This window comes from Phaseolus vulgaris, chromosome 2 (genome assembly GCF_051622355.1).
Source record: "Phaseolus vulgaris cultivar YP4 chromosome 2, ASM5162235v1, whole genome shotgun sequence".
In the NCBI taxonomy this organism is placed as follows: Eukaryota; Viridiplantae; Streptophyta; class Magnoliopsida; order Fabales; family Fabaceae; genus Phaseolus; species Phaseolus vulgaris.
The window spans coordinates 6754964-6774382 of record NC_143499.1 but is presented as its reverse complement, the minus strand read 5'-3'; the positions used below and the strand labels follow the sequence as shown (position 1 = coordinate 6774382).

The 19419-nt window shown below is 33.9% G+C and overlaps 3 protein-coding genes, 1 non-coding gene and 1 pseudogene across 5 annotated transcripts; 4 read left to right on the top strand and 1 right to left on the bottom strand.

The window, feature by feature from the left end:
• Positions 1-247: 247 nt before the first annotated feature.
• LOC137809601 (peroxidase 57) lies at positions 248-1910 on the bottom strand. Its single transcript, XM_068610714.2, has 2 exons — positions 1486-1910; positions 248-1157 (listed from the first exon to the last, which is right to left on the bottom strand). Exons 1-2 carry the CDS (start codon positions 1855-1857, stop codon positions 378-380), a joined length of 1152 nt encoding a protein of 383 aa, XP_068466815.1. The 5' UTR covers positions 1858-1910; the 3' UTR covers positions 248-377.
• A 2006-nt stretch (positions 1911-3916) lies between these two features.
• LOC137809600 (lysM domain receptor-like kinase 3) lies at positions 3917-8632 on the top strand. 2 transcript variants are annotated; one of them, XM_068610713.1, is made up of 10 exons: positions 3917-4724; positions 5192-5395; positions 5526-5662; positions 5741-5830; positions 5918-6023; positions 6495-6646; positions 6972-7069; positions 7216-7354; positions 7568-7666; positions 8315-8632. In XM_068610713.1, the coding sequence occupies exons 1-10, from the start codon at positions 4055-4057 to the stop codon at positions 8477-8479; spliced, it is 1860 nt and encodes a 619-aa protein (XP_068466814.1). In that variant the 5' UTR covers positions 3917-4054; the 3' UTR covers positions 8480-8632. The 2 variants fall into 2 exon arrangements, 1 of the variants encoding a protein (XP_068466814.1); XR_016518413.1 differs by having other exon boundaries at positions 3925-4724; positions 5900-6023.
• Positions 8633-9174: 542 nt separating this feature from the next.
• On the top strand, positions 9175-9370 carry LOC137813153 (U2 spliceosomal RNA). The gene has a single exon (XR_011081386.1). It is a non-coding gene; the product is annotated as a U2 spliceosomal RNA (small nuclear RNA).
• A 1196-nt stretch (positions 9371-10566) lies between these two features.
• Positions 10567-10752, top strand: LOC137813154 (U2 spliceosomal RNA; annotated as a pseudogene).
• Positions 10753-14513: 3761 nt separating this feature from the next.
• LOC137810516 (AP-1 complex subunit mu-2) lies at positions 14514-18968 on the top strand. The gene is made up of 11 exons (XM_068611845.2): positions 14514-14813; positions 14899-15045; positions 15133-15195; positions 15294-15470; positions 15546-15649; positions 16915-17022; positions 17146-17242; positions 17355-17452; positions 17588-17729; positions 17840-17962; positions 18462-18968. The coding sequence occupies exons 1-11, from the start codon at positions 14685-14687 to the stop codon at positions 18558-18560; spliced, it is 1287 nt and encodes a 428-aa protein (XP_068467946.1). The 5' UTR covers positions 14514-14684; the 3' UTR covers positions 18561-18968.
• The last annotated feature ends 451 nt before the right edge of the window (positions 18969-19419 follow it).

Here is a 19419-nt window from a genome sequence, read left to right as displayed (position 1 = left end):
TTATACTTCTTGTTTCTCTAGTTGAAGACAAGTTTAAGGTTGAATGGTCAAATAGTTGTTTAATGATAGATAAATCGATATTAATAAAATAGTAATATAATAATTCATAAAATAGTATTAAATAAACATAATTTTATAACACTAAAATATATAGCGAAATGTCATTTTATAAGTTCTTACTACTTATAGCATGTATAGTGGTTTAAATCAAAGCTATCATAGCACTTAAACATAAACTATAGCAATATTAATTAAAATATGAAGCTTGCATGTAGAATAAAAAAAGAAAATAATAAAGTGATGTAATATGAAAATTAAAAAAAAAAATGAAAGAATAAGAAATTTAGTTAAGCATGAGCATATGGTTGATGGAGAGTTTAGTTGGTGGACCTGCAGATTTTCCTGACCTCCCCTTCAGTCCCTGTGAGAACATTCAAAGAAGTGAGCTTGTACATGACATCATGAAACCTCTTGTTGAACAAGGCATGGTCGTTTGCCATCTGTTCAACAGTTGGCTTAGTTCTGGGATCTTCATGGAGATGTGAATCGCTAGGGAGCAACGTTCTATTCTTTTGAATCATTTCCTGGTAGAAGAGGTTATCAAGAACAGTTGGAGTGGAATCAAAGGCTACTGGGGGGTTCCTGAACAGGGCTGTGCCACCGTTAGGACATGCTTTTTGGAATTCATCAACCACATCCTTAGGGAGGAGAGGGTCAGGCTTCCCAGTCCCATTGAAGTTGAAGGCCCTCTGCATGAAGAAGTCACAATGAGCCTTGCCAAGAGAATGTGCACCCAACAACACCACCATTTCTTCTATGTTGAACCCTTTCCTGCCAAAGAGTTCCATCATTTGGTCGATGGTCCAGTCTGGCAGAGGAAGATTGTTGGATTCTGCAATGCTTGCAAGGGAAATAATAGAGTCTTTACGACCAGCCACGGCCCTCTTACGAGGTAAACCCGCCATTGCCATTGCTTCGTAGGTACTGAATGTCATTACGTCAGCACATGACACGATTCCAGGACATTTCTCCTCCACCTTTCCCTTAATGTCATCCATCAGGTCAGCCCCTTTCAGGAGTAGACCATTGAACGATGAACTTTTCTCCACATTGTCACCCGATGGTGTAAAATCTAACAAGATCGATGCATCGCATCCCTGTTTGTTCAATCAATCCCATCGTCCCCAACTTCGGTTAGAAACTCTTCACTATATATGTCATTTCATTCATATACCCAAAATATAAATTTAAAGAACTATATATACAAGTGAGCCTCTACAAATTAGTTTATAAATCACAACTTTGTCTGAATAAATCCTAGATTAACTATAAAATCTATTTTACTGTCATCATCACCTTCACTGTTTTCAATATTTATTAATTTTACTTTTTCTCTGAAATATTTGCACCACATTTACTTTGGTTATGATAATAATGATTTGGAGAGAAGAATGATGAGGCATGGCATTGTTTGGAAATGCTTACATTGACGAAGCAGTCATGGAATTGAAGGCGAATGACGTGAGCGATTGCACCTGGATTATCCTTAAGGATTTGGGCGAACGCTTTGGAGATGATATTTTCTACATCGGGGCAACTCTGGTCGTAGAATCCTTGACCGAGTTTGCTGGTAGACTGGACAGCATTTTTAGGCATTGAGTAGGGTAATCGATCATTGAATTCTTTTCTGTCCTCGGGCGTATCACCAGTTATCTCCGTGTTCGAATCTTCATCACGACCCAGAAATGGAAACAGATTATGAAATTCAGAATTTTTGTACTTAAGTCCTTCACCAGCCGCGTAAGGAGCAAGGAGCAAGAGCAGTAGAGAAAGAGTAGTAAGGAAGATCCGCGACATTTTCCAGTGCTGGGAAAACTCAATGTAGGTTCAATGGCACCCAAAGGAAGCAAATTTTGGGTTCTGTTATAACCCAAGAAAGTGTGTTTGTTGTCTGAGGTTGTTATTAAGGACTGGTGTTTCCTTGTTGGTGTCTTGTTTTGGGTTAATTATAGTCTTTGATTGAAATAGGCATGACCCATTGGAGAAATTTTGATTGCAAGAGGATAAATAAAACAGGTCGCAAATTAATTATAGATTTTTGGAAGGGGAATTAGTTAGGCCAAAGTCAATGAACTTTCACAGCCTTTCTTTTCTCCCTTACTTGTTTTGTTCAAAGGAAGGAATTGGCGCCAGAAATTCGCTGTTCACGGAATATAATACCTGCCACTCGTCAGAGAAAAAATGCTAGAGTGACTGGGCCAAACACCTAAGACTTGAGGAGGCTTTTTCTTCCTGCACCCTCTTCTTCATTTCAACCTATAAAACATAGAAATTCCTCAAAAATTTGCACCTCGTTCTCATTCTTTACTATATGTAAAATAAAGTAAATTAATGAAGAAAGGTAATTTTAAGTACATAATGAAATAAGCCAAACTATTATATAGAAATTTGTACTGGTATGGCCGACCGACACATGACATGTCTTGGTCTCCTTGCCCGAGATGACTGAGACACGCTGGCACGACCTCTGTCAGTCTGGCCGACCGACCGACACACGGCCAGGCCGACCAACATGTATAACCACTAACGCTCAAACCAAGGTCAGTGAAGTTAAACCATCATTAAGGATTAGGTAATGCAATCCTAAGTGTGATCCATTCTACTAATCAGGCCCAACAAGGTAAGCCCATTAAACTAATATAAATAGCACACATCCCAATAAGAAAGGTACGTCATTTATTATTGTGCACCTACCCGAATACTGACCACCCGCTTTACTGACTTGAGCGTTGGGGTGCCTTCCGCAGGTACCCCATTTAGTGTTCACCCGAGACCGAGAGCCGAAGGAGAAATACGAAGACTATTATATAGAAATTTGTACTGGTATGGCCGACCGACACATGACATGTCTTGGTCTCCTTGCCCGAGATGACTGAGACACGCTGGCACGACCTCTGTCAGTCTGGCCGACCGACCGACACACGGCCAGGCCGACCAACATGTATAACCACTAACGCTCAAACCAAGGTCAGTGAAGTTAAACCATCATTAAGGATTAGGTAATGCAATCCTAAGTGTGATCCATTCCACTAATCAGGCCCAACAAGGTAAGCCCATTAAACTAATATAAATAGCACACATCCCAATAAGAAAGGTACGTCATTTATTATTGTGCACCTACCCGAATACTGACCACCCGCTTTACTGACTTGAGCGTTGGGGTGCCTTCCGCAGGTACCCCATTTAGTGTTCACCCGAGACCGAGAGCCGAAGGAGAAATACGAAGACGAGGAGGACCCCAGTCCAACACCCAACAACCTGTCCGACTGAAGGAAGGAGACGAAGATTTCAATAGTTCTCTAGGTCACATCTCCCTAACAGGAACAAAATCTATGATAGATTAGCTTTACTTGTGAAAGTCTATCTAGTTCAAAATATCAACTAATAACTCTTTTCAAAAGTCTTTTGTATCTAATATTTAACTTATTTAAATAAATTAAAAAAATATATTTTTCTAGTATTATTATATTATTATTTTTATAATATATTAAAGTCATATATTTATTATTCTTACTTAATTATATTAACCTTTATACTTAAAAAAAAAAGCATGTTTTACGGAGTTAATTTCGAAGATAGCGTCAAAGTTTATGACCATGAATTAGATTCTTGTCACACTTATTTGTTTAAAATCTAAGTTAGGACACTTCAAATGAAAACGAAAACCCAGATAACATAAAGTGACTTTTGCCGCTCAACAACATTCAAGTGGCATTAAACTAAAGCTAGAGTGTGACTTGTGATGGCACCATGGCTTTTTTATTTGGTGGAATTGGTCTACTATTGCCGTCGGAGATCCCACAAAGATGCTCCATCCAAATAATTCTATAATAATCATCACATTTTGTAAATTCATGCTAAGTGGACGAGGTTTCTGGTTCTTGAAATCAAGAAGGAACAACCACATGATGACAAGTGCAATGCGACGGATGCACTTGCAAACTAACCGGCTCATTATTGTTTTCCTACCTCTCTTCCCTTTCAAACAAGTTTCATGATCACACAAACCATGGCTTCTCTAACTTCACTTCTTTCTCTTCTCATTCCTCTTCTTGCAACTTCTTATGTGGGTGTAGCTGTGTTTTCCTTACAAGCTTCTCTTCAAACAACTTATTTGGAACCTCTCAGATGCTCCTCTAAGATCAGCACATGCAATGCCTCACTCTACCACATAAGTTACAGTCACAATGCAGATGAGATAGCCAACTTTTATTCCGTTCATCCCTCCCAAATCAAACCTATAACGCGTGGCACAAAGCAAGATTACCTTATAACAGTGCCTTGTTCCTGCCATAACACCAATGGCCTTGCCGGATATTTCTATGATACAACCTACAAGGTGAAGCCTAATGACTCGTCTGTGGAGATTAACAACATTGTTTACAGTGGCCAAGCCTGGTCTATTAATAGAGAAGTGGACCCAAATGAGGACTTGGCAATACATCTTCCTTGTGGGTGTTCAGAAAAAAATGACTCCCAAATTGTTGTCACCTATACAGTTCAGCGGAATGATACACCCACATCAATCGCTACTATGCTAAATGCTACGCTAGATGGCATGGTTAGTATGAACGAAGTTCTGGCTCAAAACCCCTCATACATAGATATTACTTGGGTGCTATATGTTCCAAGCCAACTCAATGGGTTGCCTTCCAAAGGAAAAGGTGATGATTTCTCTTCCTCAATCCCTTCTATATTTTCATCATTCATGATTTTTCCATATTTTTATTGGTTCGCAGTGCAAAATCTTACACTAGGGTACATGTCTATTAAACTCTTTATTTTATGTTGATTTGAAATAAACATTGCATGCACTAATGGTGTAAAGAGTTCTAACACTTTTGTCTAATCACAATTTTTTTACGTATATATGGCTTCCTTGTTTTTAACCTTCAAAGTGATTGCAAAATATAAGTAACAGGTCATTCAATAATCTATTTCAACTTCATCAGACAATATTTTTCTTAAGTTTGAATCCTTGAAATTGGTTTAGTTTGGCAATAATGAACTGGTAAGCTTCACCGATTGTTGTTCACTTACCCGGAGAAGTTTAGAAAACAGTAGTTTGTATAGAAAGAAAGTAAAAAGACTTATCATTGCTAGATGACACTTGGCTTTCCCTTGTTTGCAGACAAGAAACACCATATAATCATTGGCATCTTAGCGGCTGTGGCATTCTTTTCAACTATTACTTTGATCATTCTCGTTGTCGTTCTTAGGAGATCCAGGGCCAATGTAACCGCCAAAAATGATCCAAATATTGTGTCTAAAAGATCAGTTGGATTTAGAACTATTTCCATAAAGAACCGAGACTTTCATGCAGAACATGGAGAAGGTAACTTGAAAATAAACTTTTGGAAGTAAAAGCAACTCATTTTCGAAAATACAGTTTTCAGTAATTTGCTAATATCTCTACAAGGAGACTAAGAAGGTCTTTTGCTTATTCATGGTAAATATTTCCGAAGATGCAACTCCATTTGAATCAGAAAGACCAGTAATTTATGCTCTAGAGGAGATTGAAGAGGCTACGAATAACTTTGATGAAACGCGAAGGATTGGAGTAGGTGGATACGGGAGTGTGTATTTCGGAATGTTAGAGAAGGTATGAAAACCCAAGACATTGAAACATATTTTCATGTACTGATTGATAATTGGGGAATGATAGCTGTTTTAACTTCAGGAGGTTGCTGTAAAGAAGATGAGATCTAATAAATCCAAAGAATTCTATGCAGAACTCAAAGCCTTGTGTAAGATCCATCACATTAACATTGTAAGTAATGTCTCTGATGAAGAGAGCTTTGACATTGTCTTTAAGATATGATGTTTGATTATACTATAGATATAATCACTGTTGCAGGTGGAGTTGTTGGGATATGCTAGCGGAGATGACCACCTTTATCTGGTGTATGAGTATGTTCCAAATGGATCTCTCAGTGAACACCTTCATGATCCATTGCTGAAAGGTATATCGATGTCAAAATTATTTTCCAAACAAAGTAAACCTACGAGACATTTTATGACTCAAACACAAAAGGTAAACTCTTTTCAAAAGATTAAACCATCAGGTGAAAGAGGCTGATTACTTCATGATCAAATCAAGTAATATAACCTACACTCCTTTAAGAACTAACATGCTTTATGATATTGACCTGAGAATAGCTTATTTTGTCTCTTCGAAAACTTCACAAATCTAGAAGTATTTGATATGGGATGCAGCTTAATTAAGCTTGTTGGTAGCCTTTAGGGAACACCAATTACAAGAAAAAACTTAATCCAAAATACTAATATATTCTATTCCATGAAATGTATTAACTGAGCATGGTGAATAAGTTGAGTAGTATATATATTGATTAATGTAGAACTTCTAACACATTTTTAAAAAAAGGTTTTTACTTAATTGAATATCAAGATTCTTAACCATTGTATTGGAACAGGTCATCAGCCTCTCTCTTGGTGTGCTAGGATTCAAATTGCATTGGATGCAGCAAAAGGTCTTGAATACATACATGATTACACGAAAGCACGATATGTGCATCGTGATATAAAGACAAGTAATATTCTCCTTGACGAGAAGCTCAGAGCAAAGGTACTTGTTTTGCTCAGTTCTGCTCTGTCCAAAAATGCACCCAAAGAAATTTGGGACGAGTTGTCAAAATTTTTAATAATACAGACGGTAACTAAATCAGCTATTCATGTTATCATATAATAAACATGTTATAACATTGTAGTTTGACCAAACAACAAAGGTTTTAAAACATTGCACTTATCCCATTAAATTTAACATGTCTTGTAAGAACTTGCTGGAGATGAATATATTTTATTTCTTTCTAAAACTAAGTTGGGAAAACATTGAATCCAAGTCTCTATACTTAGTTCAAACTCAATCCGTTAACTTGGCCTTTCATACGTAGGTAGCAGATTTTGGACTTGCAAAGCTAGTAGAACGAACCAATGATGAAGAATTCATAGCAACAAGGCTTGTTGGAACACCGGGCTACCTTCCACCAGAGTAGGTTTTGTGCTTTCAGATCATAAGTACACTCTTGGCGTATTCAATCAATTTTCTTGCTATCATTATATACTTAAACTCAAGTAAAAAAAATTACACACCAGTTGATTTTATTCTGACTTGAATGCTTTTTTTGCTCCCTTTAGATCTGTTAAGGAGCTTCAAGTGACTATAAAAACAGATGTATTTGCATTTGGGGTGGTTCTGTCAGAGTTGATAACAGGGAAACGTGCACTATATCGTGACAGCCAACAAGCCAACAATATGAAATCACTTGTTACGGTTGTAAGTCAAACTCGTTTCTGAGTGAAAATTAAGAAGAGATGGGAGAGAAATTGAATTTATGGTTGAGAGTATGTATTATGAAAATGAAATCCAAAACATTCATTCGTTCACTTTTATTCAGAGAAATCTATCTGCAGTTGACTTAATACTCTCAAACATTTATTATTATTATTTGAAAGGAAGAAAGATGATCCTTCTTTTCATCACATTCAGGTTAGCCAAATCTTCGGAAATAAGTACCCACAGACTGTTTTACCAGATGTCATAGATGGGAATCTTCAGCATAGCTATCCCATGGAAGATGTCTACAGGGTTAGATTTACCTAAAGTTCCTATTTTTATTCGCATACTGTAGTTCAATTTAATATCTTTCTGTGGATTCAATAGAAATAGAAATTAAAAAAAAAATAGTTTAGACAAAGATTTGTTTTTTGAGAGACAGTAAATTAGTAATTGAGGATATCAGTTTCACTCGCGAGGCCAAACCTGTAACCAATACTTTTCCCTATAAGAAGTCAAGAGCACCAATGAAAAGTTTATGCTTCAAAGGTAATACGGATTTTATTTGTAAGTTTATCATGAATTTGGATACATTTTCTTTGACTAAAACTTCGTAGACAACTAGACAAGGGGTAAAAACAAACAAAACAAATGAGTTTCTTAATCACCTAAAACAAACAAATGACATGAATGTTAAGAGCAAAAACATTAGATGGGTAAGAACTAAGGATGAGCTTCTTTGGTTCAAGGAATATTTTGTGTTTGAACAAGCTACGGTCACTCCTTTAACATAGTTATTGTGTGTCTTTCGAGATATTGTAGGGGATAGGCTAATATTGTTGCTTTCCTTATTCTAATGTTATTCTGACATAAACTTCTTATTGCACTTTTTCACAATACTCATTTTATCTCATTTTTCTCTCTTCATAATTTTCTTATTACGAACATATCCCTTTGCAGATGGCAGAACTAGCTCATTGGTGTTTGTGCGAAGATCCAAATGACAGGCCTGAGATGAGGGAGATGGTTGTGGCATTGTCACAGATTGTTATGTCATCCACCGAATGGGAAGCATCACTAGGTGGAGACAGCCAAGTCTTCAGCGGGGTACTTGATGGAAGATGAAGCCCCTTTTGTTACTTGAGAATTCTACACTAATGCTCGTCTTTGCTGCATTAATCAAATGTCATGCTGCTGCCATTTGGAGTTTATGCTTGGGTGTATATATACATACAGATTTTGATAGTCACTTCTTAATGAATCTAAAATTGTTAATACTAACAATTTTATGCTGAAAAAAACTTCAGTCAATTTTATGCATCTAATGTTTCCCCCCACCGACTAGTCTAGAGCACTAACTCTAGGGGATCACCATCGAGTTATATAAACATTATACAAAGAACTTTTTGTGACCTTAAATTCCAATACATAGTTGCAAGAATAAACTCTTACTAAAAAAATTTGTAAATGGAGAGAGAAGAATATAGTTGAATACACTCAGGAGGAATAAACGGGTAGATGAATTACTACTACCAGCATATCTTCACAAGCATAAAAGATAATTAGACATGAAGCAGTACGATTGGAGAAGGATCAACATAGTTTGTTATATAAAGTAAAATAAAATTGAATGACTGTAATAAGTAGTTTTAAGTTTTATGAAATGAACTCAATTGTTGTTCTAAATTTTGAAGTCAGTTGATCTTAGGTACTGAGTTTGAGAGCATATGACTGAAGTTATGAAGTCCCACATTTATCAGAACACTGAAAAGCAGCTGAAGCTTTGATTATAAAAACCAAATACTTCTAATTGTCCAGGCATTCCTTTCTCGGCCTTTTGGCTAAGATCAAGTGTAGTATCTGTTCTTATCAGTTTAATATCTGATATGTGAACTATTAGTTCACACGATATTAAATTAATTTTTTGAGGGAGAGGGCCATCAAAGTAGCTTGCTACTTCGTCTCTCAAGCATCGTCATGATGTCTTTTATTTACATGTTAACTGATACAGTGATGAGCTTAATATATTTATTTCTGAGCTTTATATGTTTATTGTTAGAAACAATTACAATGGAAATTGAAAGTAATTTAAAAACTATTATCATTGAAATGTATAAGAAATACTTATTTTCATTATCAGAAATAAATAGCATGAAAATTAAGAAATACTTGGGTTAAATCTTAATTAGGACCATCTTAGGAATTAATTTTTAGATAGATATGAAGACCCACAGTGTAAATGGGATATAGTTTAATGTGATATGGATTATTAGTTCAGACGGTATTAAATTAATTTTGTAAGGAACTGGTGTTTCCTACTCAAAACAGTTAAATTATGTTATCTAATTTCTGATATCATTTTTACTTTTGTAATATATAGTAATATTATTCTGTTGAAATCTCATTAGGTAGAACTGCTTCACAAATGCCATATCATATTACCTACCATGTCTGCTTGTTTTATGCATAGAAATTATCCTTCCTCGTCCAACAATCAATGGAGGACAATTCTTATAAACATGTGAAGAAGATTGCAGAAAATTGAATTTTTCATTTTTTTGATGATGGTTTTCTCTTCTGATCAGTCAAGACTTTTCGAACCCAGATTGTCAGGAAGATTATTCTTGATTTTGCTAAAAATTGGAAACTACCTTAAATTCCCTGGAACCTCAGGATCCATCAAAGGTCATTTAGCAAGATGGAAGGAGAAATTGCTTAACAGAACCTGTTCTAAGTTTTATATTTATCTATACATTGCAAAACATTTGTGTGAATCAGTGGTGAAGTTGATAAAGTTATCCTTAGATTTGTTTGGGGTTACTACTACAAATCAGGTTACCATTCATGAAAGCTCAACAGCTTAGCATATGTAGTTTTCTGGTATATATTTTGCATGAAAGACAATTGTAGACATAAAAGTCCTACCATTGTTAGAAAATAATTAGCATGAAAGACAATTATATAAGAAATACTTGGTTAAACCTTAATTAGGTATCACCAGTCCTATTGGAGAAGGATCAACACTGTTGGTAATAAGTAAAAAGTATTTGGAATTGACTATAATTAGTTTCAAGTTTCATCAGAGATTACATATCAATTGTTATTCTAAATTGAGTCTGTTATCTTAGAAATTAATTTTTACTAATTATGAAGTCTACACTTGTCAGAACACTGATAAACAGCTGAAGCATGGAATATAAAAACTGAACACTATACCTTTCATGGTCTTTTGGCTAAGATAAAGTATAGTATCTCTTCTTATCAGTTTATATGTGGACTATTAGTTCACACGATATTAAATTAATTTTTTAAGGTGAGGTCCATTAAGGTAGCTTGCTACTTGGTCTCTCAAGCATCATCCTTGTATTTCACTTTTGCAGGGTTTTGGTGCATCCCACTTGAACAGTTCAATCTTTTGGTTCGATTCTGAAATGTGGCATCTCTGTAAAGAGGGTCTTTTTTCTATTAGTTGATGAAAGTTTTAGTTTTTTTATTCTATTCTGTATCACCATATTCAAATATTCCTTTCAAAAGATTATGCAGTTTAAGTTTGTTGGATTGTTGTGAGCACTTACCAATAGGGATAGCAACAGTACCCAATGTGTAACTTCAAACAATATTTTCGGGCTTTGGGGCTGAACTTCAAATAATCTAACGGGCTCTTTAGGCCAATGTTGAACTTCAAACAATATTCTCGGGCTTTGGGGCTGAACTTCAAACAATCTAACTTTCTCGAATTGGTTCTTCTCTTTAGAGAAACATAAGATACTCAGCTATTTCTTCCTGCACCTCTATATATTCTTTTTTCACCTTCATAAATTTTCATATTTCTAAAAATATTCTTTCCTCATCTTTATAAATTTTCATATTTCTAAAAATATTCTTTCCTCATCTTTATAAATTTTCATATTTCTAAAAATATCTTTCTATAATATTCTAAATTATATAATCTGGAAGTCTTTTTTCAAATTCGTAATTAACTTTTAGATTACATAATCTGAAAGTTTTTTCATATGCATAATATTAGTTTCTGGATTATGTAATTCGAAAGTCTTTTTTAGCTTTTGGATTACATTAAAAGTCTTTTTTTCAAATACGTATTCAAATTACATAATCGAAAAACTCCTTTAGAGAAGTGGCACTATGAAAAATAAAAAAATATTTTCATATTGTGCGAGGGTGGTTGAAGAATCTATAGAGTAGAGTTGCATGAAGAAACCGTCTTTGGTACTCTTTTTAGGGCACACCTAGTCAATTCCTGGTTGTTTCTGTTGTAATTATTGTGTGATGCATACAAAATATAAGTGAAGTATCTTCCTGAGTAGTTTTTTCAATTTAATGTGCAACTCCTGAGAGATTCTAAAATATTTGTTATAATTTGTCACTTGACATTATTTTTCCAGTTGACATTAGTTATTTTTTAAGGTTCAAACTATTTTTCACTAATACTTTTCATGGTTTTCTCAATTAATGTGGATGGTGCTATTTTTCTGTGGATGTCAATGTAGTAGCTATTCTTTTTACCATTTCTGTACGGTTGATGATTGAAATACTTTATTTAAATTAGAAAATTAATATTAAAAAATTTAAATAGTTGCATCCGACCAAAATATTAAAAAATTAAAGAAAGTAAAAAGTAAGGGTATTTAAATTAATGAAAAAAATGAAATTTTTTATACTGGATTAATACTTATGTAATAGAATAATTTTTTTTGTATATATCTAAAAAATAGTTTATTAAATAACTTTCTAAAATTAATTTGACATAAAAAGTAAGTTTTAAAATATAAATTAGTTAAAATAAAGTTTAAATACAAAAATATTATTAAATTTTAATAAAAAAAATTATATTTTAAAATAATAATATATCAAAATAAAAAAATTTAAATTATTTTATTTTATAATATAAAATATATATTAAATTTATTTATTTTATTTATTAATTATTTGAATATTTTTATTTGAATTATTTATTTTGTTATAACATAAAAAATATTTATTATTCTATTATTTATTTTAATTATTTATTTGAAAAATATAATTATTAATAGAAATTGATTGTATTAAAAAATATAATGAGTTATATGTTTATGTGTAATCAATTTTATGTAGTATTTGTCTACAATTTTGTGGAGAAATGGATAATGTTATTTGTTTGTGATATTCGTGTTTTTTCTTCTTTGTTTATCATTTTTTTAATTTAGAACATTTTTCAATACTTACAAGTAAATACGGGTAATTTTCATAATTTTGGAGTTTTATTTAGGTTGTTCTTGTAAGTCTTCTTATTAATAATGAGTGTGATTCTTTTTTAGTGAAAGAATTTTCTCTTTTGGAAAGCTGAGCTTAAATCTTTAAGGAAAGTAGTTGATGAAAATTGAAGAGAGATCATGTGTAGAAGATTCTCTAACATTCAAGTCACTAAAAGTTAGAGAAATTATAGAATAAGATATACGAGTATTGAAGTAAATGACAAAATTGAGTGAGTACTTTCATGGGATTAATATGTATTTATAAGCTCTTAAGCCATTAAATATCTCACACACACATATATACTAGTTATTTAAATAACAAATAAATATTTTGTTATGAATATTCAGTTAGAAATATATCTCTAAATATCTCGAAGTCGGGTATGTGCATAAGTTCCCCACACTCAGATTCCACAAATAAGGTGCATGTGGAAAGATTTTGTGGATGATGAGTTTTAGTGTTTTCGATATATGAGCTTAAGTTAGTTTTGAAATTGTATTTTATAACTTGACATGAGATGATCAAGTTTATTCTATCTTTCTAGTCTATAACGATATGATTTTCAATGTACATTAATGATATGTTTTTAGCATTAATGATGAGTTTTTACTCATTTGAGATGTTACATTATTTGGTGGCTAACATTTCATTTTTTTGTGTAACGTTGTTCTAATATACAAAATTGGGGTGTCTCGTTGTGGGAAATACAAAACTTTTGAAATGTTTTAGTTGTCTTGTATTCCAACATCATTTCCACTTACATTATTCCAACCTCGTTGTGCTTTTCTAACTTTCTTGAGAGCTTTAAGTGTTTCCCTTCTTCGTTCGTTGTGTTTTACGTCTAGGTACATCTTGATGACTTCTTCTTATTCCCTTTTCTCTTCTTCCAACAAAAATATCCTTACATTAAGTAGAAAGGTTGTTGTCATTGGAAACGAGTCGTCCTTGGGTTGTACTGACTCTTTTCTTTGGAGGGGAACATCGTAAAATAAATTTATTTTCTTTCCCTTCTGTTGCAAACATGGTGGTTTCCATTGCATTGCCAACTAAAATGGTTGTGACTGTTAGAGATTTGACAAATAAAAAATCCCCTCTTATCAAGTGTTTACTAAGCCAAATATAATTAAGAGAAAAAGAAAAGGTTTGACAAATAAAAAAATACGTCTAGGTACATCTTGATGACTTCTTCTTATTCCCTTTTCTCTTCTTCCAACAAAAATATCCTTACATTAATTAGAAAGGTTGTTGTCATTGGAAACGAGTCGTCCTTGGGTTGTACTGACTCTTTTCTTTGGAGGGGAACATCGTAAAATAAATTTATTTTCTTTCCCTTTTGTTGCAAACATGGTGGTTTCCATTGCATTGCCAACTAAAATGGTTGTGACTCTTAGAGATTTGACAAATAAAAAATTCCCTCTTATCAAGTGTTTACTAAGCCAAATATAATTAAGAGAAAAAGAAAAGACAAATTTCTCTCAATCCTCGATAAATACTTATGGATATTTGAGAAAGATGTGTTTACTATATCAAATTTCCCTATAAAAAATTCGTAGAAGAGTTTTTTTCATCTTTCAATTATATGCTTTGATAATATGATATAAGTTGCATCGTTTAATAAATTATTTTTTAGAATAAAGTTAATATGTATTTATTATAAATTAATTAATATATGAGTTAATTTTAACTAGAAACTTAACTTATTTCATAATTTCACAAAAGAAAGTCTATATGAGTATTTTTGAAAGCTACTTATAAATTCGTAATTTCGTTGCACTAGAATGTATTAAGGCATACTATATTTATATAAAATTAATTAACCTAATTTAAACCTCTCTCAAAAGCAAATAAACATAAACACAATTGATCGCAATTAATTTTTATTGTAAGTCGCTTGAAACAAAACAAAGTAAATAAGAAAAATAATTACATCCCCGAATTAAAATAAATAAGAATAATTACTTTGTAGTAACGGCGTCGTATAGGAGTCCTTGTTTCTCATGTTCTTCTTCTCCTTTTTCTTTTGACGGTGGTGCTGATCTGATTGGAATCCAGGATCCGATCACTGCAGCAGCAAGCAATGGCAGGGGCAGCCTCTGCTCTGTTCCTCCTCGACATCAAAGGCCGCGTCCTCATCTGGCGAGATTACCGAGGCGACGTCTCCGCCCTCGACGCCGAACGCTTCTTCACCAAGCTCATCGAGAAACAGGTTCCTTCCGCTTTACCTCTCTTCTCTTTCACTCACTCTCACAACGCGAATCCTCACTCTCTAGCTCCTCTCCTTTTCATCGAAGGCCGATCCGCAGTCTCAAGATCCGGTCGTGCTCGACAACGGCGTGACCTACATGTTCATTCAGCATAGCAACGTCTATATCATGATAGCCACCAGACAGAACTGCAATGCCGCAAGCCTCCTCTTCTTCCTGCACCGAGTTGTCGACGTACGATTTCTTATTCAATCATTTCCAAATTGAGAATTTCTCGATATAGTTTGTGCGAATAATCATCGATCCGTGTTTTTGGGGCAGGTGTTTAAGCACTACTTCGAAGAATTGGAAGAGGAATCGCTCAGGGACAACTTCGTCGTCGTGGTAACTTGCCGATGAATTCGCCTTTTAATTACTAGTTTCGTCGATTGGTAATGAATTGGTTGAATTGTGTCGTTTTCGATTTGTTGTGTCGCTGGCAGTATGAACTACTTGATGAGATTATGGACTTTGGCTATCCTCAATACACTGAGGCGCAAATTCTTAGTGAGTTTATCAAGACTGATGCTTATAGAATGGAAGTTACGCAGAGACCTCCCATGGCTGTGACTAATGCTGTGTCTTGGCGCAGCGAAGGGATAAACTATAAGAAAAATGAGGTAACCGTTACGAAAGTGAAGAATCTGAAGCTTTTTTTAATTGTAATTTAATGCTCTAAGCGATTGTGTTTTCAGGTTTTCTTGGATGTGGTGGAGAATGTTAATATACTTGTCAATAGCAATGGACAAATAATTAGATCTGATGTTGTTGGGGCGTTGAAGATGAGAACGTATTTGAGGTTGGCTTCCTACTTTCCTTGAGATCTATTGATTTTCTGACATTGGCCATTAACTGACTGGTCTTTCTACTATTTATTGATTTGGCCAAATTCTACTATGTTGGTTTAGGGGCTCTAATGTGCTGATCTCAGTTTTCTGGTTTTTCGTTTTGCTTGTTTTTGTTGTTCTGTCTACTCATGTGTGCAGAGTATACTATACTATATGTGTGTGTGGTCATTGTTTAGGACTGAAGAGGTACATTAGGGATTAGAGAACCAAGCCTAAACTTAGTTCTTATTGAATCTTTTCTTAAAACCATCTTTGATTTATGTGTATGTAAATTTTTGAGGAATGCAAATGAAATTAGCTATGAGGACGTGTGCAGTTTGTTATTTTCTGTTTTTTACTTTGTACTGGTTAAACAGACTTGTGGGTAGTTTTATTCAGCACTTTAAGGGGTGTGCTATGGTGGCAGCATAGTGGTGCCTGCCCACCTCAGTAGCTGTCCTAGTGGAGTGGTTTAGAGTAGTAGTGATGCAGACCAAATGACAGGATTAGGGTTTTTGTGTGGGGATTTCAATTTCAAAAAATGAATTCAACCATAGTAGTCAGTCCTGGATAGCGGAGTGGCTGACCCCAAAAGTGAGATAGTAGAATGACCTCTGCTCTAATATTTTTTATTTATTAAATAATTAATCATATATATGTATATGTATATTGATGACAGAGAATTCTATAATTGTAATAGTAGTGAAAATGATAAAGAGGACTTGGATTAGAAGATGATAATTCCTTTCTGGGAAACTAGTATTTGACTTTTGTTGGTATTTGCTTGTATATTTTGTTGACACCAATTACTTTTTATTGTTAATTATTAATTGAATGCAATTAATTTTGATTAATGTTTACCGTTTTTGAGAATATGTATTCATATAGTATGCATTGTATAAACCATACAAAAAATTTCTAAATAGTGGCTATCCTGCTATAGCATTTTTTAGACCAACCACTATGCGTTGTTATCTGGAATTTAAAAAATTGGCTTTTTTTCATTTGGTACTCCTTAGTCCAGAGGCTTTCTTTTACTGCTCGTGCAAAACATACATATTTGAGTTAGGTATATTACAGACAAGTCTGACCACTGAGTCCATATTTCACTCCCAATTTTTTTACAGTTGAGAGTATTTGGTAGACTGTGTTAACCGTGAAGTATCTATTATTCTAACTAACTGACTTGTATGCCAGTGTATTTATCTGAAACTCAAGTGTGCCTTTCATAATACAGCGGTATGCCTGAGTGCAAACTTGGCTTAAATGATAGAGTATTGTTAGAGGCACAAGGTAGAACAACCAAGGGAAAGGCTATTGACTTGGAAGACATAAAATTTCATCAGTATGTATGCTGGTCTTCCTTGTATTTAGAAAATGATAATTTAGACTGGAAGTTTTGTATAGTTTTTTTAAGCATGTTTCTTCTTGATGCTAGTTCTCAAATTATATCTGGCCTTTTATGAAGGTGTGTGCGTTTGGCTCGATTTGAAAATGATAGAACAATTTCCTTTATACCTCCTGATGGGTCATTTGATTTGATGACATACAGGCTCAGTACACAGGTTCATCTTTTTCTCTAGACATGACATAAGTTTCTATTTTTAGAGCTAAACACAGAGAAAGAGAGAATAAAAGCATTTCGAAGTCTGATGATTCTACCATCACTGTTTTCAGGTTAAGCCTTTAATTTGGGTGGAAGCAAGTGTTGAAAAGCATTCAAAGAGTCGGATGGAGATTATGGTAAAAGCAAGGAGTCAATTTAAAGAACGCAGGTAATGAGATTTCTTCTTTTCTTATGTTTACTACGTTTCCTCACCCCTGATGATAGAAGATGGGTAAATCAGGTTTTAGATCTCTAGAACCTTAACTGTCTTTTGCTGCCCCAATTAATTGAGTTTATTTTATAGCACTGCCACAAACGTGGAGATTGAGTTGCCTGTGCCTGTTGATGCAACAAATCCTAATGTCCGAACTTCAATGGGATCTGCATCATATGCACCTGAAAAGGATGCGTTAATCTGGAAAATTAGATCCTTCCCTGGAGGCAAGGTATGAGTTCACTTCTAATTGGCATCGAATCCTTGAATAACACCCATCTTTTGGTACCTTGTTTTGATCATGGTTTATTGGATCTGGTTTTCCTCCTTTGATACTTTCAGGAATATATGTTGAGAGCAGAGTTTCGTCTTCCCAGTATAACAGACGAGGATGCAACTCCTGAGAGAAAAGCCCCTATAAATGTGAAATTTGAAATACCATACTTTACTGTTTCTGGCATACAGGTATTGCAACGTAAATCTGGTTTATTTATATACAGAATATAGCTAGACTATTTTTTCAGCATAGGAAATAATGTTTGTCAGTACCTCTGATTAAATTTAGGTGAATGTGACCTTTTATTTTAATCAATATTTATTCTTCCCATATCTCTGTCTTTCTTTCCATTTACGTGTTAACATTTTTCATTATTTCAATGGATTTAGGGTTGTAGTGAACTTGAGGAATTTATTTTAGTTAATATTATTTTCAGGATTTACAATAAATGTTCAAAAAAATATTAATATAAAAACATAATTGTGGAAAAAGGAACTTGACATTTGGAAAGGATAAAAAACTACCAAACTTAATTTTATTCTATTGTCCATGATAAATAGGTTTGAAAAGTAGTTTGTTTGATCCATGTGAATTTGAAGACACCCACATGATTTGATGGTGTTATTCAGTTAGCTGAAGGTTTGATCTGATGATGGTAATCAACATGTAAATGTTTTGGTTTTATAGGTTAGATATTTGAAGATTATTGAGAAAAGTGGGTATCAGGCTCTTCCATGGGTGAGATACATAACGATGGCTGGAGAGTACGAACTACGGCTTATTTAAGAACTTGTATCTTTCTTTGGCGCTTGAATTCCACCGAATAATCATGTCAACTTCCATGGTTAATGGTTTTAAACTGGTGGGTGGGAGAGGAACTCTTGAGAGTGAAATTAGTTAGTTATCTCCCATCATTATAGTTGTTTTGGCAACAGATCGTAAGTTGCCCCTTGTCCATAAAGTTCATAACTAAAGTCAGGAATTGGCAAGCGTAAGGCTGTATCTTCTGTAAGTTCTTTGTTCAGATCTGTTTTTTGTTGGGAAAATGCTTGATTTTTTTTCTTCTATTGCTTTTTATTTACGATCTGTCAATCTTTTCCCACTGCCATCAGTTTGATTTATTTGTAATAGAATTATTAGCTTTTGTATTACGAAGACTGAATATTAAGCTAAGTAAAGAAACATTGGTTCCAATTACTGTTGTGGGAAACAAGAGTCAACCCTCTCTCTAGTCTTTATTGTTACCTAGAAAACTTCTGTGGACAACACACACCTACGATTTTTTTTGGTTCGCAATCTTTTATTCTGGAATGTAAAAAGTTATAATTCGGAATGATTTTTTCAGAATGTAAAAAATTAACTTTTTGGAACACATCCTTTCCGAAATAAAAAGAAATGAACCAATTATTTTATAAGAAAAACCCAAATCTATCATGTGAACCACCTACAAACCAAGCTGGACTCGAGATGATACACTGGGTCAGTGGGATTTTGGATTTGACATCTTTTTTTTTTTTTTTTTTTTTTGAAAACAATGGTTGAAATTCAAAGATGAGTTTTGACAACTTAGACAGGTGTAAGAAATTCTTATTTTTTAAGGGATACATTTTTTTTAATCTTTGTTCATATTATTTTGCACAAAAAA

Bases quoted from the DNA above. Each gene is read 5' to 3' on its own strand.
- LOC137810516 (XM_068611845.2), top strand. From the start codon at position 14,685: ATGGCAGGGGCAGCCTCTGCTCTGTTCCTCCTCGACATCAAAGGCCGC. The intron at 15,046-15,132 runs GTACGATTTCTT...TTTTTGGGGCAG, and splicing joins TCCTGCACCGAGTTGTCGAC to GTGTTTAAGCACTACTTCGA. The intron at 17,453-17,587 runs GTAATGAGATTT...TTTATTTTATAG, and splicing joins AGTCAATTTAAAGAACGCAG to CACTGCCACAAACGTGGAGA.
- LOC137809600 (XM_068610713.1), top strand. From the start codon at position 4,055: ATGATCACACAAACCATGGCTTCTCTAACTTCACTTCTTTCTCTTCTC. The intron at 5,396-5,525 runs GTAACTTGAAAA...ATATTTCCGAAG, and splicing joins TCATGCAGAACATGGAGAAG to ATGCAACTCCATTTGAATCA. The intron at 5,663-5,740 runs GTATGAAAACCC...TTTTAACTTCAG, and splicing joins ATTTCGGAATGTTAGAGAAG to GAGGTTGCTGTAAAGAAGAT.
- LOC137809601 (XM_068610714.2), bottom strand. From the start codon at position 1,857: ATGTCGCGGATCTTCCTTACTACTCTTTCTCTACTGCTCTTGCTCCTT. The intron at 1,158-1,485 runs GTAAGCATTTCC...TTGAACAAACAG, and splicing joins TCCATGACTGCTTCGTCAAT to GGATGCGATGCATCGATCTT.